Here is a 26,335-nt window from a genome sequence, read left to right on the forward strand (position 1 = left end):
AGACACAATAATACCCAATATTATTTGCTAATATCCAATGGATGAGCTCAGCAGCATGAGCATTGAAAGAGATCAAACCGATCTTGTCGATAAAGTTGAGTTGTGGATAAGTTGATAGAAGGCGCTGGCCGGGAGCCAGAGAGCCCATTAGGAGGCGCTCAGGGAAGTATCCACGCTCGTCCCTCAGCAGACCTCCACTCTGACCCCCCCCCTCCGAGCCAAGTCCTCCTCCTACACTCCCATCCTACTGCAGACACAATGACCTGTCAGGTCCTGTGATGCAGACGCAGTGACATGCAAACAGGCATTTACGGTTTGGTTTATGTCTGTCGTCAGAGATTTCCTCCTAAACTATGCATGAGGTCCTGGGTCAGACAGGACCAGCCTGTCTCCTGCTCGTGTCTCATAACTTCATCGGCAGAGCATCAATCCAGCTAAACAGGGATGTCATTGCTTTTGGATCAGAGGTGCATCGGGTCTGTTTGTAATGTTGTGTTCCTTCCTCTTCAGCCGTGTGTTCCTGTCTAAAAGCGCATGTTGTAGTGTTGACTTATGGTTGCAGCAGGAAAAAGTCTTTTATACTCCGTGGGACAGCATCAATATATCAAGCTTCTGCCGGGTTCTCTTGATTTATGACAATGTGTCACCTGAGATTTTCTCAGTGAGGTAGACTTTGTTTTCCCAGCAGCAAACATGTCCTGTGAGAATTTTAATGTCTGAGTCTTGTTTTTACTGGTCATGTTTGTCATTTCCATGCGGCTCCAGTCATCTACGCTCTTTGAGAGTCCAAAAAGTGAATGGATAAATCTGATTTACGGTCAAAACAGCAGTTTTATTTAAAAACTAGTTGGATTATTTTAATAGTTTAAGTCAAAGTGCCAGCTCTAAAATATGACCTGGAGATTTTTTTTTATTTTTTATTTTCACTGAAAGCTAATATAAGTGCTGATTTGCAGTCTTGGCCTTGCTAACGACGGCCCTTAATGAGCAACTCAAGCATCCAGTTGTTTATGGAGCGTCCTGACTGACAGGTCAGCTAGTGGGAAAGTTAAGTAGTGAACGAGGAATTCGATCTGCTATGTCTTTACCATATCAGCAGGGTCTTAATGTAGCAAGGTGAACTTTGAAGTGTCCTAATGGTCTTCATGGTCCCTTAACCATGCAGGCTTCTATTAAGGGTGTCAGTGGAGCCTGGCTGGAGCAGCGTGACCCATTAGGTTTAATGAGTGCTGTTCGGGGCGCAGTGGGCTGCTCCTCTTCCTCCGTCAGAGTGTTTATTTATGTCATCTACATGTGTTTCAGACAGCGGAGGGATGGGAGTTTTTACGTCTCTTTAAGTAGCGTCCCATTTTGTTGTCAGTTGTCCGATTGTGTCGGTCCTGTGTCAGCAAGACCGTGAGACAAATGGGTTGAAAGAAGTGCCTGTTTATTTATGCAGTTTTGTCTGGTATATTGTGATTGAACAGGTAAGGCTGGTGATACTTTCTATTTCCTTGAACACAGCTAACAACTCTGAATCTGGCTTCCCAAAATGGAAGTCAGACTCAGAGTTGACATTCTTATTTCTTTTCTGTCATAGATCTCTATTATTGTCCAAAAATAAAAACTATTAGAGATGTCAGAGAGGCAGCGACTGACACATTCATTCATTCATACATGTTCAGTCCCACATTTATAACCACGCAGCTTGAAGTGAACTTGTTAAAATAATCAAACGATGATTAAATTATTAAGAATCACGTTGTTCACACCTTTAAATCATCATTTTTCTTGTGACATATAAGCTTGAACAAGCAGAGGGTTGTGGTGATTCACTACTTTTATGTGTGACACCTTACAAAATGATTCTCTTCTTAAAGCGCAATTTCCTGTAATTGTTCACTTTTTAATACAGGTCATCATGTGTGGTTTATTCCTGTAAGGAGAAACGTAAGACTATTACAACATGTTGTAAGATACAAAACTAACTTCGTGGCAGTTTTTAAATATTTTTTTCTGAATTTAATTCTCTAATTCCTTAATTATAGCTTGTAGGAAGTTAAAAGTATGGAGAAACAGACTACCTCATTATTTTGGTTTTTACCGGAAAGTAGCTGAAAATAGGACCAGAGGAGCTTTCAGGGTTGTTATCAAGAGAAAGAAAGCTAAATTTATTAGTTATCAGGATTATTATTATTAAAACACCATGAGGGATATAAAAGGAGAATTGTTTGACATGTACATGTAGCAGGTCCTCTCCTCGCCTTCATCACTGTCCTATTGATGATCTCCAACTCCTCACTGGAGCTGGAGGCTGTAATGGATGACAGCAGGCTTCTCTCAAGTTTTTCCTGTTCTCATGCGATCTGAGGGCTTCGGCTAAACTCTTGCACAACTGTGGAAAAGACAGCGATTGTTGCTGCATGGGAGCGAGCAGCAATGGGAGAGCTCCCAACATTCTTTGCAGGGCAAAGACCACAGAGATGGCAAGATGTGAATTGGCTCAGGTTTTTTCCTGGCCCTGACTTTCCTTTGTCATACGTGAGAGTTGTCTTAAGTGTTGTCTCCTCGGTGGATGATATTCAGCAGACACTTCTTGTTGTGTAAGATGTTTTGAAGTGATTATATTTTTTTTTCCACAGGGCTGTTTTGTTGCATGATTGTGCTCCTATTTCCAAAACAAAGAACATCTGTGCGAAACGGTGTTGCTTGCTGTATTGCATGAAGGCTTTGCCTCGCTCCGACTGTAACTTCACTGTTAGCCACCGACCACCTGGAGTTATTTAAGGCCCATTCAAACTATTAGGCTTAACTTTGGGCCTAATGGCTCGGGTAGACCGTTCCATCTGGAAGCTACTGATTCCAGAGAAGGAAGAGGATCACATATCTCTCTCTCTCTCTCACACACACACACACACACACACACACACAGACGCGCGCACGCACACTCATCGTTAACCAATGATGCCTTGAATATTTCTTTCATTCCTCTTTGCCTTTTTAAAGTATTAAGCTCTCAATTCAATAAAAATGTTAGTATCTCTGCAGATCCATTAGTCACCAACATCATGTTGAACAGTCAGTTCCAACTTGTTTCAGGACACAAGACTATCATTAAAAATATTATTTATTGAAGGAGTAGGCTGGAAAATTATTTGTCCGTAAATCGTTAGATAAGAAAACTGATGTCACTCTGTTCAGCATTAAGCTGCGACCACAATCTGGAGTTAAAAAAATGTATATTATTTATTGTTCACGTTGTTAGAATAATACAAAAAAGTTAAAATGCATATTATTATTTAACTCTAAAAATGTTCCCAATAATGTTGAACCATTCCTTTAAAGTTAAGGCTCATTTTGAGCATGTAGATCTCCATATTTACCCCCTACTGTTTTGTTAGAACAAATAGGGCATTCATGTGCTCCCATTTAGGAGTTGGGAAATTGTTCCTGCTTTGTTCCATTCATAAGCTTTTATGTTGTAACATAGGACCGGCGTGAGCATTACAAGGAAGATATGTTATATTTTATTGCTCAGCATTTAAAGGAAATGTTTACAGCTGTTTGAAGCTTGAAGCTTTTTTATCATAAAGTGATTATTTCCCCAAAACGTAATACTGCACCAGTCAGTCTTTGTGACTACAAACATACTGCTTCATCTAACTTCTCTGATTTCTCCATCAACACCTGAGTTTATTCTCACATCACGCTCTCTTCAAATACAACATTTCCCAGATTACAGTGCTTTTAATTATATAGAGGAAAGTTATTGTTGTTTTAATCAAGATGATTCAAAATTAAATTTAGAAATATAAGACAGGTTCAATGTCAAAGCTGATTGGTTTTTGTCTATATTTTCTCGTGACTTCATGTTTTATTTTGAAATCCAACTTTCCTCTGATTTCTGGGAAGTTGCTTCCTTTTCTTGTGTGGTTCTTACCTGTGTGATTGTCTACCCTGTCATGATTGTTTCCACCCGTTCCCCTCACCTTGTGTTGTTGTAGTCTGTGTTTTTTTGTCCTCTGTCCGTTAGTCTTATCTCATGTGTCAGATGACATTATTTTGTTACACTTTGTTAATAAAGATTCTTTATTTTACACTTTGTCCTGACAGTCATGTACATATTTAGGTTCAATCCCTATTTCAGTTGTGACAAAAGGAATTATTATTATTATTATTATTATTATTACTATTATTATTATTATTACTATTCCCTATGAATTGTAAGAATTGCCACTTTAAACCAACTGAGACGAACATAGACAAAACCGCAAATACAGAAACAATGTGAACGTTTCCCAGCTTGGTTAAATTATGAAGTCAAGAAGAAGAAATCTGAGTCATTGAGATTCATTTATTTCTAAATCATTTCAAAAACATCAACAGGTTACTTCTATACAAACAAAGCACCTTTAGCAGATTTCAGTGATGCTGTTCATGGTGCTGAATATGGATAGGACTGACGTGGCTTTAGCAAGGAGATCCGTGTCCCGCTTGAAGTCAGACATGAAGAAAGTCCCCCAACTATGTAAGTGCAATAAGTCATTGCAATGGCACATCATATAAAGGCACAGTCAAAAGTAGAAATATTTGATTACTGCACAAAAACTGCTTAAAGACATAAAACAAATAGAATGAAATTTAAAAATAACACTCAAGAACACAACTTTACATTTCTTGGCAATATTACTGTAATACTTCATTGGTTTTTACCTCTGGAGGTCCATTATTAGACAAATAAGCAAAAAAAATGTACAGACAAACAATCAACATCATTTATATTGTTCACATTCAAACAATACGGCATTATATGGATTTAAATTGCTTCATTTCAGTAGTATCAACATGAATGGAGCTGCAGGGGAGTGGAAGAGTGAGGGAGGACCAATGAGGAGACAAACACACAGTCAATAACCTAGACGTACATTCACACCTTGGGGCATGCTTTTTTTTTTTTTTTTTAAATTATTGAAAATATTCTTTGACTTTTGGCCCTCAAATCCATTGAAATGGAATCGTTTCATTTGACATTAATCACTCTTCAGAGCAGAATACAGCTGGAAGTGTCAAACCCCATTGTACCTTAAGTTTATTGAGCAAATATATCAGCTGTTCTCAATTACCAAATAAAAAAAATGGGTGGGGTGTGTCAAAGTAAATACAAACCTTAACTGTTTTAACTGTTGGACTACAATTTATCCACCCGTCTGAATATCCTCCTTCATAAAAGACATATTTGCAAATCAGATGCTATTAAAACACTGAGCCAACCTTAATAGTAGAACTACAAAGTTAGGTTTTTTTTTTACTTTTAAGGCCTAAATGTACATAAAGGCTCCATGTCTGAACTCCAACACGTTCACCACAGCTGACCCAAAAGCACAAGAAAGTTCAGCTCCAGTAGATCAGAACCATCTAGGATGTTGTTCTCTGGAGCCACGAGATAAACCAGTCCTTCTAGTGTCTACCGATCAGTTTGTCTGGAGGATGAAGAATGGAGCTGATGCTCTAAAGAACACTCTACCTACAGTAAAGCATGCTGGTGTCTCTGTGAGGCTCTGGAGCTGCTTTGCTTCCTCAGACACTGGAAAAGGTGCAGCATGTAGAGGGTCAAGATTAAAACGTCTCAACCTTTGTGAAAAAGATGAAACTTGGACTTCACTGGATGTTTCAAAGGGACAATGCTTCCAGACATCTATCAGTATCAACCAGAGGATGTTCTGGATCGTTTTAGAGGCCGTCAGTCACCTGACTTGAATAGAACATTTCAAATGAGATTTGAAGAAGGAGGTTGCAGCAGGTAAACTAGGAGTTTTGTAGCGTTGGACTTCATTATCCATGATGGAATGAGCTAAAACTCCAGAACCTGGTGTATTGCTATGCATCATGATCGCAGCAAAAAGATGTCCACTAAGAAGTAGAGAAACTAGTCAAGAGAGAGTAAAAGTAAAAAAGTAGTATCCAATACTTTGTTTTTCTTATTGATTTGGTTATTGCAAGCAGCAATAGCAAATTTTGAGAAATAATATATTTTACCAATAACCATAATATTCAATAGAAATTAATAATTTTGCCTCCTTCTGTGTGTAAACAGCCATGAAAGGTCTTCAGCAAGTCATCACCTCATTTATTTATTTTCACACTGAAGGAATTATTTATCAAAATGATTTTTAAAATGGACACGTTTGTAATTATACAACATATAAAAAAAATGTTCAAGATGCTAAATTTTAACATACAATTATAACATTGGATACTTAAAAAATTAAAATTAACCAACAACTTAAATTCACAATAAATTAATCATTGGACACAAAAATCACCTTTGAGGATTTGACTTTAAGTACTTCCTGGCGTTTTCTGGATGATGGCGTAAGTATCTGTGTTTCTCTTGAGCAGGAGGGCTAACGGGCGCTCCTATGTTATAACCATTAACCACCTATGAGAAGCAGAAACAAACTCACTCGCCATCATCCACACAAGGGAAAGAAAACGGATACGTAGCCCAGCAGGCATCATAGAGAGATCAGCCAGAAGCCTAATGAAGCCTGCTGCTAACGTCAGCCTGCAGGCCGGCTCTGGCGACAGGCTTATTCCTGCGGGGGAAACACACACAGAGACACCCCTGCAATCACTGGACATACTCATCATGTTCCTGCAGTCCAGCTCTAATGTCATCACGTTACCTAAACGTTACAGAATGCTCCTCAGGATGACGAGGAGTCGACAGTTTGGCCGACAATCACCGACTTGCGATGGATTCTGGGAGCGGGCTACGAATCCAAGGGTCATCTCTGCTGAGCCCTATTGGAGCCGTGGAGTGATTATTACAGTGCATGTCGGCAGTGTGTCCTCGCCGTGGTTCTCGTGGTGTATTACAGTGTTTGCAGTGCAGTCAGGCTCACTTTGATGCTAACTAAGTGTGTCCATTCCTGTTTGTTTGCTAATCAAAGCCGAGGTGGTGTGTTGGCGCTGAAGGCCGCTGGTGTAGAGCGCAGTCTGTAACCTGAGGCGTACCTGTGGAGGCAGCGCCAGGGAGGAAATGACGCATGGGTTTGGAACTGCTGTCAACCTGATGTCAGCCCCCCCCCAGACTGACTTGGCACAGGACTGTCTGCTGTCATTTATTGCATTCAACCTCTGCCTTTCTTTACAGGAACTTGAACTCCCATCAGTTCAGCGTCTGAGCTCGCTCTCGCTACGTGGTAATGTTTTTATTTTAAATGCAAATACTGATTATTCTGATATGCACTTAAAACTTATTTCTATACTGAAGTATGACAGCTAAGCCTAAAGTAACACAAACAGAATAAGTCAGCAGGATGTGTTTTGTAAGAATTTCAAATTAAAATACTGTATAATATGGCTAGTAGTTTGAAGTCCAGTCTCTTTATACTAAAACTATCGCTGTCATGAATGATACCCACTTTAATGGGGACCTCAATGACCCTGAGAGATCAAGGAATGATAAATGAACACAACATGTAGTCACACCTCTGTATGTCTCCTGCTTTCAGCATCTGCTGATTGTCACAGTCACACTGGTTATCTCGGTTGCGTTGGCCGCTGTAATGGCCTCTGTTATCTCAGTCTCTCCCTCTTCATTTGACCTGTGTTATCATTAGTGCTCTCAGAAATTCTCCCTCCTCCCCCATAGAGCTCGTTGATGACTGCTCCAAAAAAGAGGGCCACACGGGGGAGGGGGGGGGGGGCAGGGGGGTTCCTGGGGCCGCTACATCATGTAGCCCAAGAGATGGCTGCACTGTGTTCCTTGGCCTTCATGCGGAGTGCAGCTATGCTGGAGGACTTGCGATCTGGATCGACGTTGAGATCATAGCCGTTGATTCCGCTGCCGATCCCAGGACCTCCGAAAAGGCTGCCCATGTGTGTCTGTCCCATGTGGCTGCTTCCTGGACTGGGCACGCCCAGGAAGTCGGAAACACCTCCAGGGCCGTGAGGATGAGGAGGCATGCAGGAGGGGACGGAGTCACAGGGCACAACACAACCCGGCACCGGAGACACTCCGCTGCTGCTCCCAATCCACGTAGTGTTCTGGATCTGAGTGAGAGAAGGCATCGTCAGATTAAGATTATTATAAATACCAGCTAATTGTTTATTTTTTTGGCTCTCAACTTAATTGATATGGGTGTTGTTTCTGTGACAACGTTAAAAAGAGAAAACCCTGCAAGCTGCTTGTTCTGCACCAAAAAGATAACAGTCACTGTTGGCGAGTATTTAGTAGGTAAAGAGCCAGACATCCTCTTCAGGAATCGGTAAGAAAAACAAATAGATTTTTTTAAAAAGTGCATATGTTAATCTTACATTCACCAGCGGAGCAAAAACCCAACTCCAATGGATGATGACGTTTCTTAATTAGTACAATTGATGTGCAAATAAGCGAAAGTACACAAGGAAACTCATCATTTCAGAGATAATAGGACAGCTTGTTTTTGCTGCCCCCAAGTGGCCAAAAGACATTTCAGAGACAGACAAAAGAACAGTTCCAGACTGTTCCAGATGCTGGGGGGGGGGGGCACGATGGATTTTACCATCCCCATTAGATCTTGGCACAGGTTTTATGCTGAATGTCCTTCATGACACAACCTTCCCTGTTTGTCCCAGCTGGGATGAGCATTAGGGGTTCAATATTCGGATAAAAGGCATTGCAACAGGCAGACCGCAGAGGCTGGGGATCAAACAAAAGATGAAGAGTACATGACCGCTACCTCTTACCGCTGGGGCAACAACTGCCTCACATAGCACTGATCACATGAGCCCTAAATCTCATCTGTAGAAATTACTTAACTCTTTATACCCATCACAATTAAATAAATATATAAAGTCTCAGTGCATAGGGATATTCACTACCTTCTTCTTCTTTACCTGTGCATAATTCTCAGGCCGGGACAGCAGAGGCAGCTCATAAGCAGTTGAAAAGTGCGTCCGGACCTGTTGCATTTGACCGAAACGTTCTCTCTTCCTCCACTTGGCTCTACGGTTCTGGAACCACACCTGGAAAAAAGAAAACAAGCCAAAATACCTCAAAATACAGAACAAATAAAACGTTTGATAACATTTAAAACGCTCCTCTCATATTTTGTACAAGTCTTTTTAGCAGAGGACAGGGCCATCCTCTCCTCTCTATCAGACAAAATATACATAACAATATAAAATGAATATAGAAAGGCAAATAAATTCTCCAGCACATGAAAGTCCAACCCCACGTTTTAAGACTTGACGTGTCTTTAAAGTGCCGTCCACACACATCTATTGATGTAAAAATGGAGTGTCTCGTCTGGTGTTGGACCTTTCAGCTCCTCCCTTTGATACACAGGCGTCTGCCTCCCTTCAGGCTGCCAGCGTCGACAGATCCACATCTGGGCCCGTAGCCATTCATAAATCACTCTGAGAAAGGTGTGCTCTCCCACACATGTCAGCACAGTGGGATCCAGTGGGGAATCCCACGGTGTAATCCATGAAGCATGAAAAAATATGCTTTTCTCTGTCCGAAATTTAGTATTGTGTAGAGCATATAAAGAAGATTCTTGTGTGTAATTTCTCTTTATGAGGCTGATAGACACGCTACTTTGCAGAGAAACCGTGCTTGCAGTACCTGCTGACAGACCGAGTGCAGGCTACTTATCTTCTCCCCAGCTATGGAAGGCATTGGAGTAAAAAGCACAAGTGAATGGTGAGTGAAGAGGGTCGCCCATCCAAATTAAAGATTTAGGTATAGCATAGGCATCATATGTTTAACAGAGTGCAAATCTCTCTGAGAGATATTTGTCGTTTTATGATTCGAACCAAATAGACTTATCTTCCGTGCATGACGTGAGCTCTATAAAACAGATGGTGGACATTAGTGTTTTATAATTCCATTCTGATTTAAATATTGCAAACTTTATAATTGGTAGACCAATTATAAAGTTAAATTTATTAAACTAAACTAATTAAACTAAAGACCATTCTGGGGCCTGAAACAGGAAACAGGAGATTTTGATGCTTCTTGCTTCTTGTTCTTCATGTTGAAACATAGCCTTAATTTCTTTAAGACATCACTAATATTAGTGATATCCAATATCACTTTTTTTTCAGTCTTGTTACATTTCTTTCAGGAAACACAACCTAATGGTTACCATTTTCTTTATTCTTAACTGCATCTCTGTCCTTCCTGTAATCCTTTGCTAATCTTTTTTCTACATTTTCTCATTCTCACATTTCCACGCAAGAGTATAAAGGAACAAAGAGGGGTACTGGGAGCCTCCACATGTTTATCTGTATCTGTTTGTTGGTTGTCTGAATCTTATCCTCCCAAGAGGGAAAGAGAAACGTCTTCAAAGACAAAAGAGCCAGCGATCCCTCTTCGACACAGGGGTTTGAACTTAGATTGTGGGTTGATTCCCAGCCCAATCAGCTTGTGGTTTCCACAGTCCCTGACATGCAATTTCCCCTTAGTCAACCTCCTCAAATCCTCCTCATGTCTCCCTCTCAAATGTTCTCTAAACACAACACAGTTTAGTGACATAGACGAGTGCTGCATGGAAAGCAGAGTGTACGAAATTTTGAAGCGACAAAAAAAAAAAGATAACCTAACACAAACTTGTCGTTTTTCTGACTGCATCAAACAATAGGCTGGTTCATTTTTAAATAGAGGACCTTGTATGGCACATACACAGTACAGTATGTAGTAAATATAGGTATAGTTTTTGAGAAAAGTTGATGTAAAAACTGTTGTCTGACTCTGACATTCCTCAGGTCAGCTGGCGAGATTAGGAGACAGCTCACCCTCACAGAAGAGGTAAGTTGATATCTGTGGTTGTGGCTGAACCCCAATGTCAAGGTGATGGGGTTGTTGCCCTTTGAATTATATCATATGTTAGGAGTGGGCTCAGATATTCTCCCCCTGACAGTCTGAGATTTATCATTATTATTTTTTGTTTTTGTTGTTGCTGTTGACTGATAAGTTTGAAGACGGCCTACAAGGATTTGTTTATTTATTTTAAGGGAAAACAGATGTTTATCTGAGTGACTGAAATTATAGCACCACGGTTAATGCTGTCCAATTGTGGTGACCTGACAGAAAATCTCCACAAGCCTATTAAATAAAGTTTTATCGCTTAGTGGCCTGTCACATTAATTGTGATGGATCAAGATAAGTCAACTTCACTCCTCTATTCCTAATCTCTTTGTCTTATTCCCCCCTCGCTGGAGCTCAGCCCACTCTCTCACACCGCGGGCCCTCGCTGCCGCCACTGCAGACTCCACTCTCCTTGCCTCTCCGCTCCCTCCTCCCTTTTAAGTCAGTGAGGGGAAGTGGGGATATTGGAAAGTGAGATGGGAGAATGTTCAAACTGGAGCTTGTTTTCATTTCATGTTTAATTTCCTGACGCCTAAGCCCTCAGCTTTGCACAGGTAACCTCTGTGACCTTTTGGAGGCGAGCAGACAAGAGTCGTGGACCAGTCGTACACATCCACACACACAGAATGCACACAGAAAACACATGCATTTACTCTCCGTGTTAAATATAAAATTCAGCCGGTTGACAACAAATAACCCTAATGGATGATCTCACAGGCTTAGTGGAACCAGTTGTAAATCGCAAAACAATGTCTGAGCAGATACAACCCTGCACTAGTTAGTGTTTACTGATGTGTCATGTGACACAGAGGCTTCACAAAGCTTCGCCTTTGAAATGAGACCCCTGTCAAATAGTTTAGCAAGGACTGCATTTGGGGGTAGCGTTATGAAGTCAACTGCTTGTCTCTGCTTCTCTAACATGTGTGTCTATGTGTATATGTGTATACACGTAGACACACATAGACACACACACATTTAAATTAATAAATAGATTTATTTATATATTTATATGTATGAGTGCATATTTGTATGTACACACACATAAATGTATAAATAAATTATAAATAAATATACTGTATATATGTGTGTATGTGGGTATATGTGTGTGTGTGTGTATATATATAAACATATATATATATTGTGTGTGTGTGTGTGTATATACATATATTATATATATACATACACACTGTGTATATATACTGTATATATATATATATAAACATATATACATACATATATACATATATACTGTATATACATATATACAGACACAGACATCTGTAAAGAAGGTGGCTCATAGCTCGAGGACCTTGCCAGTGATACAGTAATTGCTAAAGACGTTGACAGCAAAAGGCAGCTTACAGAGCCATTAAAGAGCTTTATTTATGCTCCAGAGCCAGCAGGCAGAGAGAGAGGAAGAGGGAGAGAGGGAGGGCAGAGTGCACAACTCCAAAAGCAGCTTTGAAGTCCAGCCGTCTCACCTCATCTCTGTCATCCGGGACTGCAGCGATTGTGTGTGATTGACTGCTCCGCCAGTCAGTCACACACAGCCTCCTCCTCCTCCATAAAAAGTAAGCTGTGTGTTTAAGTTCAAGTCTGAGGTTGAGAGCTAATTGTGCTAAATAAACTAGTGGTAGCAGAAGTCATACACGTGATTATGGAAAACTGCAGCCTGACTTTATGAAGACATTCATCATGAGAATCGAGCTTTAAGACCTTGACATTGGCATTTTGGCAGGAAGCGTCTGTGATCTGGGATTTCAATGGCTGTTGTTTCCGAGATGAAAAGGATTCTCCACTCGTTTGCCAGGATTCAAGTGCCCCTTGATATTCAACAACTGGATATCCCTGGATTTTGTCTTGATGGACCTTCGGATGAAATTGTGGGGTTTAGTCTTGATTGCATACATATTTTTAGGGTCTGATTTTAGAAGTGCGGGTCAAACCTCACAGTGACTCTACAGAGTCTGCTGTATGCCTGACAGATGAGGAAGTTAATTATATTCATCTGGGGAATAGATGGTTCTGTGTGAACGCAACATGAATGCACTTATTTTACTGTACCACCAAGTGGACCAGGCCAGGTTCTCTGTCCCTGACTATGTCCTGGACTACACATGAAAATTGAAACTGGCATCTCAAAGTGTTTTTTATATTCCTGCCAAATAGCTTGGTGACTTTTCTTTTTTCCATGTGTTTTCCCTCCTTCCTCCAGAGTTGTGCAGTGAAGTAGTTTGAACGTGGTGGTGCTGGGGAGAAACCCTTGGCCTCTGACCTCCTTGCAGAGCCTGCAGCGTGTAAGAGCTAAGAGCAGCGTATTCCCTTAGTCCCACCCATCCCACTCGGTCCTACAACTGGCAGCCAGAGAGACAGATGGAGAACAATAGGCCCTGCTGTCTGCTCTTGTGAACAATCTTTGTCAACATGCCAGTCTTGACTCTCCCATCTCTCCCCGTCAGTTCTTAGTGACTATTAGCATGCGAGCATGGATGACTGGAGTCACAGAACACAGCCCATGGAGACTGTCCTCATGAGGAACTATGGAGTCAGTCAATTCAGCTGGCACCTCAATAAGAAGAATGAAGTAATACGGTGGAAGTAGACTAATCAGTTGATACTATAGCAGTACACACATAAAGGGAGAGTCGTCATGGATAGATGGGTTAAATAAATGTCTCTAATGTCTGCTCCCATCTCAAAGCTACTTAAGCTCCCAAAGAAAGTGTTGTAGCCCAAACTCAGTTTACCTAAACCAAACCAGGCCTCAACTATAACCACATCACAGCATAAAACTGAGAGAAACAGCTTTTTCAATCTGTAATTTGGTTTTGTGAAGCAAAAAGTAGATTGAAAAGAAATCCAATTGAAAGATGGCATATGTCACTAAAGAAATTAGTTTTTAATGCGTAACTGGTGGCATTCTCCGTTCCTCACCTGGACACGAGCCTCAGTCAGATCTGTCCTCAGAGCCAGCTGCTCACGGGCATAAACATCTGGGTAGTGTGTCTTCTGGAAAACCTTCTCCAGCTCCTCCAGCTGGTAGCTGGTGAACGTGGTACGATTTCGTCTCTTCTTGCCTTTGTTGCTCTCAGCCTCACTTTTGTCAAGAGGGCCGGTCAGGTCCGAGCCCGGCCGCTCACCCTGCCCCTTCTCACCGGGCGCCTTCAGGTTCAAGTAGCTGCCTTCCATCCCAGCAGGGTCGACGCTCGGTGGCAACTCAGAGTCTCCAAGGCCGCTGCTGTCTTTTCCTGAGAGAATGAGATTAAGAAAGAGGCTGAAAAAAGTCTCACCATCACTGCATCAATATATTCAAGTCTCTTATACAACCTCCATCAGGCAAGGCACTAAATCACTGGAGTGCCCCTTGAATCTTGTGGTGCTGGCTGTGACTCCGCTGTTCAAAACCTCATAAAATACTCTCGATTGTAAAGTTTAGATGTCAGTCTGTGGTTTTAATGATATACATTTGAGCTTTTTGGTTGAGTTTTTAGTGAACCATTCTGCAGATTTTCATATGAAGCATGAAAAATAAAATTTACTGAAGTATGGATTTAAATGTCATACGAATCATATTCTGGATTTAATAAAAGAATATTTCCAACTTCTTTCACCATAACAGGGCTGAAAAAGCATGCTGTCAATAACGCCCCTACAAATATTCTTTCTACTTGATATTTGACATTTATATTATTCAGCAGAGCAATATTTTCTTTAAAACAAGGCAAAATTAAATCATGGTGCCTCAAATTCAAGTCAGCGACTAGTGAATGCATCTGCTCATCATCATGTTACCACATCCACACGAACAGGCAGTTACTTTAAGCTGACATCATCGGTGTAATGTTTTATTTTAAGGTTCAAAGGCCTTGTCCGTGTGCAGCAGGTCTAGAAGCTGCAGAGGAAAAAGAAATGTTGTTTTCTGTTTGAAAGGTATGTCACTACACATTGGTGTGACCTGTGACACAACCCCCGAAGCCCTCCGACTCATATCTCTCAATCACGCCACCCGAAACCCGAGCCACACGAAAACCCGCTCCGTCTCCAGACTTCTATGGTGGGCCTTGTGTATGGGGCAACCGTGTTGCCCCTTTAGATGTAAACAACATTGTGTTTGTCACCTCCAATTTGAAGTGTGTCCATTCTGTGACAGACCTCTCTCTGTACCTGTCAGTGGTTTCTAGCTTTTTTTGTTTCCTTTCAGGGGATGAAGAAAGCTGTCCCTTCTCTCTCAATAAACAAACAGCTGTGTGAATAAATAAGCTGAAAGGCTCTGGTGAGAACAGTCTGCTCTGTCAGTCTCTCTGTTTTTCTTTCCTGCAAATGGGCATGGGAAGCACCCTGTCTTAACTGCATATTGGTTTGAACCCAGCTTATAATGGTCTCCACTGCACAAACACAGTCGGATGTCTTGTGCAACACCATTAAGTTAGATCCAGCTCACTGTGACTAACCTAATGGTTTTGTGCTTATTTGTGCACATTTTAATCTGTCATTTTGCATTTTAGTTATGAGTCATGTCAGTAATGGCCTCCTGTCGTTCCCATAAACGGAGAACAGTGACAGAAAGAGAGCTAACACCTCGTGGCACCGGTGACGCTCTGAGCCAAGTGTTTTAGTGGTTGGAGAGATGACTGTGAATAGTTCTACAGTGATGAAGCTAGGCGGTGGCTGTCTGCGACATGCATGTTTGTTTTCATGGATTATTGCGCCTTGGGCTGGTGTGTCCAATGATGAGATGTCAATAGTCATCCTCTCAGTATGGCAGCCCCCCACCCCCACCCCCTTCCCTCAGATCTGCCCCGACAGATACACCGACGGAACAACACTGCTCGCCCAGCTCGAGTTCATGACCTCACATCACTGCAGCCCACCTGTCAGACCCTCTTACAGTCTCCACACAGGCAGATGTTCTGACATCATCAGCCCCTGCGTTGGCCTCTAATGCTAAGGCACTGTGCATTTTCATTCTACCCCTGGGCAGGAGCATGACTCCAATGTTGAGAACACTAAGACAGGTCAAGTCCAGGTTGCTGTTTGGAACCTGTGAGAGAAATAAATGCAAAGCCCCTGAGCAAGGCATATATCCTGTAAGCAAAATGGCAGACAGATGAAGGTATGAGAAGACGGTGGGAAATGTTCTTATTCTGATAAGATCTATTCAATAACATTTACATTGGCATTTAAATTCATTGGAATGAACTCCGATGAAGAAATTTGATGATCTAGGCTCATCACGTTACATTTATTCGACTTTTCTTCATAAATTTGAAACTGAGACACAATGAGTTATTCAGAGAGGTGCTGGCAGATGGATTTGTTACCTCTGGACAGAGCTAGTCTAGCTATCTCTGCATGTTTTTCAGCCTTAAACATATGTGCATCACCACAATTGACACTGCAATCTGCACTAATCAACATCTGCCTCATACTCCAATGTCTTCTCTCTGTCACGCTAGCTGGTTCCTTTCCCACAAACATCTTGCAGTATTCCTGCATGCTGAGCTGTCTCTTCTGCACGCTGTTCTGGAGAACACAGCCATCACACACTGCTTTCTTTTGAGAAGCCAAGATTCCAGTGTACTGGCTCCAGCTTTTTTGGCATAGGCAGGAATGTGTTTTTCACTGTCGTTCAGCATTCATCAGTATATGTATAAGTGCACCAAATGTCATCGGCTGATCCTGCAATTTGCCAGAGTTACCGTGTGACAAGCTGCAGAGCTCTTCAGTTAGCCAAGGTCACGTGTTTACTGGGGTCAGCAATTTAATCACTGCTGAAAACAGAGAGAAAACATCAAAGTGTAATTTTACTGGTTGTAAACCAACAGGGCACCCTCTCGGTTTTTATGGAATGGGACGGGGAGGGTCAAGTGAAGCCAAATAAAAGAAACACTATAAATTAGTAACCTGGGGAAGAGTTAATGACCAAACACTAAATGAGGAAGGGAATGCTTTTAAATAGAGTGCTCCAATATCTAAGAGGACCAAAAGCTGACAGCACTCTCCAACAATCGCTCTCTACCAATCACACTTTTAGATGAGCTATATGAATACTTCATCGGTTTTGGTGATTCTTTATTGTGCGTTCAACTGCTGGTGCACAGGCGTGCGTTGCGCTGTAGTCTTATTCCTGCAGCACAGTCTTAAGACCTGATGTTGACTGTTGTTTCCTCAGTTTTAGGGAGGATCCCAGATGTTCCTGAGGAGAGATCTATGCCAGCGGCTCATGCAGGAATGTAGATTCCCTGGGAAACAAAAAAAATCTCACTGTTCAGCCTCAGTTCCTGATAAATAGACACAGTCATGACCTCACTATTGTCATCATACCCCTGGCTGCGGCTGTCACTGCCTCACATCAAAGGACACGTAAAATAGCTTTAATTATGGGTGAAGTAAGTAAGATTTCTACAAAAGGTCTTGATTGAATAAAAGAGGATTTTTGAAGTTTTGCATGGGTTGCAAGTTGCAAAATCAAGAGTGCGTGTACAGCATAATGATGTCATCTATATACGACGAGGAGAAAACCTCTGAAGTTCAAGCTGAAGGACATTTGTTCAATGGCATCTTTCAATTCAGTAATCCTGTTTTGTGCTATCAAAGCTGATTGTTAATATGATAATAAGCATGAGGTAAAAAGAGGAGCATCAAATGACAAAATCTTCAAGTCATCGTAAGCTGATAATTATAACTCACATAATCAAACATCTGTTAGCCACTGTCTGTTTTGCAATAGTCCAGAACTCAGTCCACCATCACGCAGACCGTCATCACATTTTACCAAATATTCTCTCCCATCAACATAAAGGAAGTTTGCGGTCAAGGCTGTGTGAAACTCAAGAATGATTTAGGTTACTTTCCGCTTTTCACTTCTATTTAAAAATTAGATGTCAAACCAACAACAAGAGCTGTGCCTGTTTGCTGAAAACAAGCTCAGGAAAACAGAAAGAACTGCGGCTGATCACTGACCTAAAGCTGATAATCAGTCCTCTGCTCAGCAGAATAGTTTCCATCATTATTCCATAAGAGTCTGTGATGCATTTACATTTTGTAGCCCGCAAGGCGACAAGCTTTCATCCTTTACGATCATAGCACGCATTGTTGAAGAAGCTGACAGTCCATTAAAGACAAGGGAGAAAGTTGAGATAAAGACAAAGTACTGGAGCAAAGTTAGCTGTGTCGTACAACATATATTTGATTTAGTTTTCACAGATATTTCACATATTTACTGTGCTTCTTCTCATGGCTGATGATGATTGGATAAAACAAGAATGTCTCATGTCTGTATTATAAAAATAAAGAGTGAGAAAGGCTAGAAGTTGCTTGGAGCATAAGCATGATGTGACAAACAAGTCATACCGACTTTAATTACGGGCTGATAATTAATCAAGCCAATGAACGTCGTGCATCTGTTCGGGTTCCAAGTCTGCGCATGCGTGTCTCAGGTAGGGGGCGGGGCTGAAGACTGCTGCGTTAGCGTTTTCTACAGCATGAGCCAAATATGAGCAGAGGGGGGGGGGGAGTTGTATTTACATCTCCAGCACAAATTACTGTCATCAGTTTCATGTTTTAATAACTGGCAGTCAGATCGCTGCTGCTTTTGCTCATTTATTTTCTAACATGTCGTGAATGTTCGCTCTCGTTTGTGTTGTAATCTGTTCCGGTTCACAGACACACGCCGACATGATCACAGGTGTCATTCTGACATTTGCTTATCGTTAACATCAACACAATGTGTTAGTCATCAGCGCGCTCACAGCCTGTGACGTCACCTGCGCGCTCCTGTGTTTAGAGGCTTTTATTTTGACAGGATGCTGTTAAGCCTCTGTCAGGACTCTATAACGTCTTGTTTTGGTTTTTTCCTAGGACCAGGGGAAAATATTTTTATATCACAAGACACGTCGAGGAAGGGAGGAGGACTTGTTTGTCCATAATAAGATTGATAAGTGTGTGTGTGTGTGTGTGTGTGTGTGTGTGTGTGTGTGTGTGTGTGTGTGTGTGTGTGTGTGTGTGTGTGCGTGCGTGCGTGCGTGCGTGCGTGCGTGTGTGTGTGTGTGTGTGTGTGTGTGTGACAGAGAGAGAGAGAGAGAGAGAAATAAAAGATGAAGCACATGCGTACCGGTGTTCACACCAACTTCCTAATGCAACACAGAACTCGAACTCAGTTCGAACCACAGGCCTTTATTCACATCCAGCTTTGGCTCCACATCTTCTAAAAATTTATGAGGAAAGCGCGATAAAAATTTTCATCATCGGTTATGTTTATAGAACTTTACAGACTCTCCGTTGCAGCAATCAGTCTGTTTCAGGGAGATCAACTGAAAATCGTCACGTCTAAAAGATTTTTTTACGCGCAATGCATCTCAGAGCCACTGATTCGGTAAAAACAACAACACAAAAACACACACACAAAAAACGTGGATGTAAACAGACCTCCGTACACGTGTGTGGTTTTCCCGGAAAGCCTCTCATTTATTTCTCCCGGGTCCCTCAAATCATTGGCCAATCTCGATGTCCATTTCTGACTCATTGCTTATTTGCACAAGGTATTGTTGAGAAGGGGTTATGTAAACCAGTCCCAATTTGTCATCTCAGGGACTCTCCGTGGTTTTGGAGATCTGACGTTCAGGGAGTATGAATAATAACTATAGGAGCCAGTAATGCACATCTGCCTTGGATTAATGTGGATCTCTCCTGCAGCGCTGACCTGCATTCCTTAGCACTAGTTTAGCTCCGGGGGTTTATTTCATTCATCATGTGTGAAGCAGGTACGGCTCCATCCTTGTCCGCGCCACGGGCGCACAGTCACTGGATAAGGTGCACCCAGAGAACAAACCTGTCAGACCCCAACAACTATACCGTCACAAATACGGTCGCTCACCTTTTTTTTTTATTTTTTATTTCTAATGAACGGCGTCCAAATACACAGCCGAGTCTAAATGTGAATGTTTTTATTCACCAACAATTACGCAAATGTTCCAAAACGCTATCCAGTAATCTGCAAGAGAAGACATTCTAAAACAATTCATTAAATCTTACAGGCTTTAAATGTAAATGTCCGTCTCTTCTCTCGCTCTTTCTCTTTTTTTTTTCTTTTTACTTCGGGAAAACATAAATTATGTGGTTTTAAAAAAAAACAATTTGCAAAATATCTCGATGCGTAAAAATCAATCATTCGCATTTTCTATCTTCATATCTTTTGAACATTTTCGTCATTTCTGCATGTACCTGTAGTGTTGTTGCACTTAATGAGAGTTTTCATGAACCCAAACAAGGTTTCACTTTCGTGTAACATCTGTATGACACCAACCCTAAATGCTGGGTTGCCATGTAAACAGTATTACAGCTGAAATTGCCACATCGAAAACTCCCTTCGTTTATGAGACGGCTTTGTCATCACGATGATGATAAAGCATCAGCTTTGCACAATATATCTCCTCTTGAGGACCACACATATGAACACAAGCCTGTTGACGCCTGAGGCTTTGGCAAGACCCCAAAGTATCCTCCCCAGAGCCGATGCCTTCATCTGGCTGCAACATTTTCAATAATAACATCGCAAAGCTCTCCTCATGAGAGGCAAGACCCATTTAATGATGGACTTTTAATGGTTCTGTCAACCCACTTGTCAAATCGATTCACTTTCAGCGTATAGCTCAAAGCTGTTGGAGGCATTGCTGTCGAATCCCTGACAAAGTGACAGCAGCTTGAACGGTGGCTCCAGTTGTTTCCGAGAAAAACAGATTACTTTGAAATCTATGGGTGTATTTTGACAAAGTTTGGTAATGGCTACTGCGCAAAGATTGTCTTATAATGCGTGTTTTTTTTCTATTAATTGGTTTCACTGAGTAGAATTAGAGCAGATCAATCTTATTTGTTACCCCGGTGCTTAAATTCACTTATGTGATCCCAAGTACTTAATGTGTTTGAGATATCGTGCCAAGTTTGACTTCGTAAAGTGCTTGACCTGCAGACAGGATCTATTTTCCACCACGGACTGTCTGGTAAAAGCTTGAATCACCATAAGTTTAGATTTTACTTAAATTTCAGCCATGATCTTAACAGATGTTTTCTTCGGCAGCATCCGCACCACGATAAACATCTGGACCAGAAACATAGGCGCCGACCAGTCTCTCCTCTGATTACACTCCAAAATAAACGCTTAAACGGAGTTTCTCGTATACATGTATTTAATTGTGGCTTTTATTTTACTTATAACTGAAGCTCTGTAGGGCAGTTGTCACATATATCTCGAAATTCCGGTCTGCTCCTTTTATTTTATGTCTCTTCATCTAATAAAGGGACAGCAAACGGCTCATTTTCATTAAACAGCGTGTTAATGGTGCTACAAGCGGCCTGGAGACCGTAAAACCCTTCATTTTGAGAGAATTTGTCAAGAGGTAAAAGTTGACTCTGAATATCTAAATTTAACACTGGCTTTTGGTTTGAGTTTATGGTCTGACAATTGCATGAATGCAGGCTTATCTTTTATCAATAAGGTTTAATAATGATTTTTAAAAAATAACGGAGCATGTGATTTAAGTTTTCTGTAAAATATTTGAAATGTTGTTCTTGTTTCCATTTACTGCGTTTTGTTTCTACGCTGTCTTTTTTCCACGCCTGGCCTGATGACTTGTAGTTCATTTGAGAATTGAAGCAATTCACGACCCGCCTTTACGTGTCAATGATAAATCTATTGCTCAGATGATTTATTTGTCAGTGACGCTGGAGCGCTGCGGTCGTAGGCCAATGAGATCTGCGCCGCTGCTCCTCTAGGAATGCAATTATAGGTTCAAGGAGGAAATTGAAAACCTGTGACTCTCAATCTGTCTCTTTACACTGGACTAACCCTCATTAAGAAGTCATTGTAAAAACAAAAGGCAAAAACAAAAGCACAAACCCCATGATAACAATCTGCTATAAATTATAACACGCTTTACAATTTTACACTATAAACTTTCCCTGGAAAATATTTTTCATTGATCCAAGATTACTTTCTGTAATTCAGCCCCTATTTTTGGTGATATTTTTCATTTGATATATGAATTTCCAAGTGTTTTGATGATTTTACGTTATGAAATATTCTCACGCTGTTTACGTATTTCCTTTTGAATTCTTGTTTATTTTATTTCTGAGCTCAAATGCGCCCCTCACTTTTATGTGAAACTACATTAACATTTTGTAATTTATTTGCCAATTAATATTTAAAAAACAAGTTCATCTCAGTTAAAGTGGATGTTTTGAGGAGTTTAAACAGGATTCTCTGCTCTGCCCTCACAGATTACTGACTCTCTGATGCTGTCCGACTGTATATGGCCTTCATTTTCATTTTTTTCTTCAATATCCCATTCAGTCAAGCTCTTCACTTCAACCAGAGGTCGATACGTGGCCTTTCACAGCTTTAGCGCCGTTCTTTGGTGCGCACTCACCATAGCAGGAAATGAGCGTCCCGTTGAGTCCGCTGTCCGGGTGCAGCTTGCTCCCCTCGGGTGGAGTCTTGCAGGTCGGCCGCTGCATGAAGAGCTGATATTTGTTGAAGGTGCTCTCCTCAGTGCCATCCAATGTCTGGCTCTCCGACTGGAAAGGACTCCGGGACTTCTCTCCGTAAGGCTGCGACTTCCCCGGAATGAACGTGGGGCTGTATTTGCTCTCAGAGGTCGGGAATGTCCTGAACGGGTTCGCCTGGTGATCCCTAACTTGCGCAGAAGACGTGCTATAATATGAATCCATCGATGTCATATCGGAGTATGAGACGCACGCTGCGTTCATACCTGAAACGTTATATTAAAAAATCCACTCGGCTCTTCTTTCCCTCCCCTTCTCTAGTCAGAAGATATTCTCCCCAAACTCTCATGCACTGACAAACCCACGCTGACGCGCTCATGCACACACGCTCTCACTATGCCGCATCTGGGACTGGTTAAAAAATGAATCAGATGTTTTCCAGAGACTGCAGACTGAACAAATGCTAAAAGCCCCCTGAAGGTTTGTCGGGGTAAAGAGAAATGCCTTGCTCAAGTTGGTGCCGCCTCAGAAGCCCAGTGTATCTGACAACACACACACACACACACGCACACATATACACACACACAGATCCAGAGTTGTCCGACCTTCAGGCTCCATACACATCTACAGTAAAGGCCCACACCGAGCTCCAGCCTGCGCTATATGCAGCAGTAGAAATGGGAGGTCAAGCTCAGAAGGGGGAAGACTTTTTTGGAAAACACATGACTTTAATACAATTAGAGGATGAATATAACGACTTTCACAGCCGCGTTTCTACCTCCGACTTTTCTTTTTATGCCAAACTTTGACGCATTAAAGAAAGTCTTGTTTTTATCAGTCACGGGAGCGACTCTTTATTAAGGGGTGTTCGAGGAAAATCAAATTAGTGTTTGCGAAGATCCTAAAATCTTGTAAAAGGACAAGATCAAACCAGGTTAAATTAATAAGCGTAAATTCTAATGGTTTTAGAATCCAAATATATTTCTTTGTGCGTTTGTTTTTAAAGTCACACAATAATCCAAACGTCACGACTCGTTTTTAAGTTTGTGAGGTTAGAGATTGTACAGCAGATATATCAACTTATAATAAACAGGAACCACTGCCAAACATTTTAAACAACTTTCAGGTTAGCTCTTTGATTTCTGAAATTACATTTACTTTAAACCATTAAGCTGAATAATGAACGATGTTCACTGAAATAATGGAGCCTGTGTTTAGTAACCACACCGCCACACAACTGGTTTTTCACGGCCACAATATTCGTACCTGTGACGCGGTAAAGTCTCTTTTAAGGAGACCTTCTTATTTGTCGATAATCATTTGGGTTCAGAAGATGAATTAATGAATTGATGAGTGCCTTGAATCATTACTTTTGACTCCTGAGGCCACATTGACTTACTCCCTTTGTATGGTCTTCTTTTTCACACAACGCACTATTTCGTTCAATAGGATGCATTATAAATTGAAAGACCAAGTTTTTCTTTTTTATTATTATTATTATTATTATTATTATTATTATTATTATTATTATTATTATTATTATTATTATTATTATTATTATTATTATTATTATTATGATGTCGATATGTTTGAAATTCATTAAAAAAAGGACAGAACGAAATATTTCTTCTCTGTGTTGGAGGCCACCACTCAGATAAATCTTTTTATTCCAGTCTGTTTCCGGTTTAATCAGAACATTCATTGTGACACGAGATTTAACTCGTGTCGATCTTTGTTTCTGATCATGATGTCGACCACATCCACAGTCAAACTGTAGATGTGGTGAATTACTAAGAACAGCATCAAATCCAAATTCCTTCCCCAAAATAATTATCTATTATTATCTAATATATTTTTCCACTGAAATTAGAAAATTAATTTATTTTGTATAAAACACTGATTTACTGTTTTGAACCCAGCGCGCATATGCAATCACCTTCGTGCGACTTAGTTTCGTTGCACAGGTATATTAATTAACTTTTGAATATTGTCCAAATGCACAGTATCCATAAATGTCTGCTGTTTGGAGTCACTTCCAACTGCGCATACCGACCGATCTTCATTTCATCGTTGAGTTGTTTTTTATGTTGTGGCCTTTTTTTTTTTTATTCAGGGAGAAGTTGGAGCTGTTCTCCGTTCATCTGGGTGTGTTTCTGCTTTTACGAGGTCACGTCTCCGTAGATGAGAGAGCTCACATCACGAATTAACAATACCACAAAGCTCCTATGACTTAGTGTGCGATTGGGTGACACACAAACAGAGCTCTTCATTTGTGAATTTGTACATCTAACAACGTCCAAAGGAAATAATATCAATTTTGTTTTTTGTTTTTTACAAAAGCAAATTGATGTTGTTTTATAAAGAATCCTTGAAGATTTACTCAGATTTTTTTTTCGAGGATTAAGTGAAAACAGCTTTCATAATTGTTTCATTATGTGCAGAAATTACATTTATTTGTACTTAATTCAACACTTGCAGTTACATGGTTATTTAAAAGGCGACACACACATATTTGCCTTGGGAATGTGGCCAGTAATGAGTTTGGTCTTGTAGAGGTTTAAACGATGATAAATACAAGGGATACTGAAATAGAAAATGTGTGTGTGCATGATTTTTTTTTCCTGTTTGTTTAAAAAAGCTGACATGAAGATTTAAAGACAATCATGTCACACAAAAGAGTCTTTACATTAAAGTCAAAGCTTGTCACATAACTAAACAATCAAGAATGACAGGCTTGTCTGGAGTCCAGTGTATGTGCAGCTCTCTCTTAATGTAAACCACTCTGTACTATACAGGCTGAAATCTGGGCTGTCACGGGTTTGCATCGGTCATGCGTGGCATTCTCTCTGAAAGGTTTCCACCAAATGGCAGTTTGTCTGTTTAGCTTCCAGCATCTATGTCCAGGTATTTGCTGAGGGTCTCCATGCAGCGGTTCATAACCTCAGGGTTTACGTTGGCAGAGGCCTCGGGTGCATCAGCAGCAGGGTCCCCACAAACTCCTCTGGCTATCAGTTTCTTGTGTGTGAGGCGCAAAGATGGTGGGCAAAGCACTTTAGGTCAGACTTTAAGTCTCAGGAATAAAGAGGCTGATGGTGAACACAGATCCTTATATGTTATGGTGAGTGTCAGTCACCTTTGCACTATTTTAAGGTGATTTGTTGATGCTCTCATAGACCTGAATCCACTGCCTTGTTGCTCACTTTGCTCCTGCGAATGTTAGATAATTAGACATATATTAGTTCCGTTTTTTTACCCCCTTCTTAAAACAACTGGAATGTTCATTGAAATCGTTTTGATGATTAACTGTTCCTATGAATGGGAATAGAGACTAACTAATTCAATTCCAACTGGTGCTATAAGACAGAACGTTTGTGTCCACACAGATCTTTATTGGTATTGGTGCCGGATTTAGCTGTACGCTTGAGAATTTTGAAACTCTACAAATCATTTATCATTCCCTGAGATAGTATTCAATACTGTGGATTATTATCATTGGCTCTGTTAATCTGTAATAATTCTATGTTCAAGAGAAATGTACAACGCCACTCATAGAATTTCCAAATGCAACTTCTCGCCAGATGATGCTTTGCGACAAAACAAGTCGAGCCTTTTGCTGGAGACCTTTCATTGACTTTTCCTGAGATGTCAATGCTGCTGAGTTAACGCAGAGGGACCTTTCACATAACAGATCACATGCCATGGTTTTTAATACATACATATTTGAAGGAACTCCAGACTTATTTCTGCTCAAAAAGTTCTTAAATTTTTCTGAAGCTAATTTGAAGATTCAACAGTCTGTCTGTATTTGTGAGAAATAAATAGGGAACGTTACAAAATTAGTGTATTTGATGTGAGATTCCCTCAAACATTCTTTACTGAGCCAAAAAACAAATTTTAAACACTACAGGTTCACAAGACCACAGGATAGTTGTTGTATCCATCCATTTGTCCATCCATCCATGGTCTGACACTGAATTGGGCCATGATGGCCGTACACTA

At 40.9% G+C, this 26,335-nt stretch overlaps 1 protein-coding gene across 1 annotated transcript; it reads right to left on the reverse strand.

Moving 5' to 3' along the window:
• Positions 1-4,319: 4,319 nt before the first annotated feature.
• Positions 4,320-22,989, reverse strand: LOC137594458 (homeobox protein aristaless-like 4). Its single transcript, XM_068313946.1, has 4 exons — positions 22,261-22,989; positions 13,772-14,085; positions 8,863-8,991; positions 4,320-8,037 (listed from the first exon to the last, which is right to left on the reverse strand). The coding sequence occupies exons 1-4, from the start codon at positions 22,598-22,600 to the stop codon at positions 7,717-7,719; spliced, it is 1,104 nt and encodes a 367-aa protein (XP_068170047.1). The 5' UTR covers positions 22,601-22,989; the 3' UTR covers positions 4,320-7,716.
• Between the last annotated feature and the right edge of the window lie 3,346 nt (positions 22,990-26,335).

The sequence above is a fragment of the Antennarius striatus genome, chromosome 4, assembly GCF_040054535.1.
Source record: "Antennarius striatus isolate MH-2024 chromosome 4, ASM4005453v1, whole genome shotgun sequence".
Classification (NCBI taxonomy): domain Eukaryota; kingdom Metazoa; phylum Chordata; class Actinopteri; order Lophiiformes; family Antennariidae; genus Antennarius; species Antennarius striatus.

What these genes read in the sequence shown, in the direction of transcription:
- LOC137594458 (XM_068313946.1), bottom strand. Translation starts at nt 22,600, where the DNA reads ATGAACGCAGCGTGCGTCTCATACTCCGATATGACATCGATGGATTCA. An exon ending in GACGCTCATTTCCTGCTATG is followed by an intron (nt 14,086 to 22,260) that starts GTGAGTGCGCAC and finishes TCATTCTCTCAG; the next exon opens with GAAAAGACAGCAGCGGCCTT. An exon ending in TGACTGAGGCTCGTGTCCAG is followed by an intron (nt 8,992 to 13,771) that starts GTGAGGAACGGA and finishes TCTTTTTTCCAG; the next exon opens with GTGTGGTTCCAGAACCGTAG.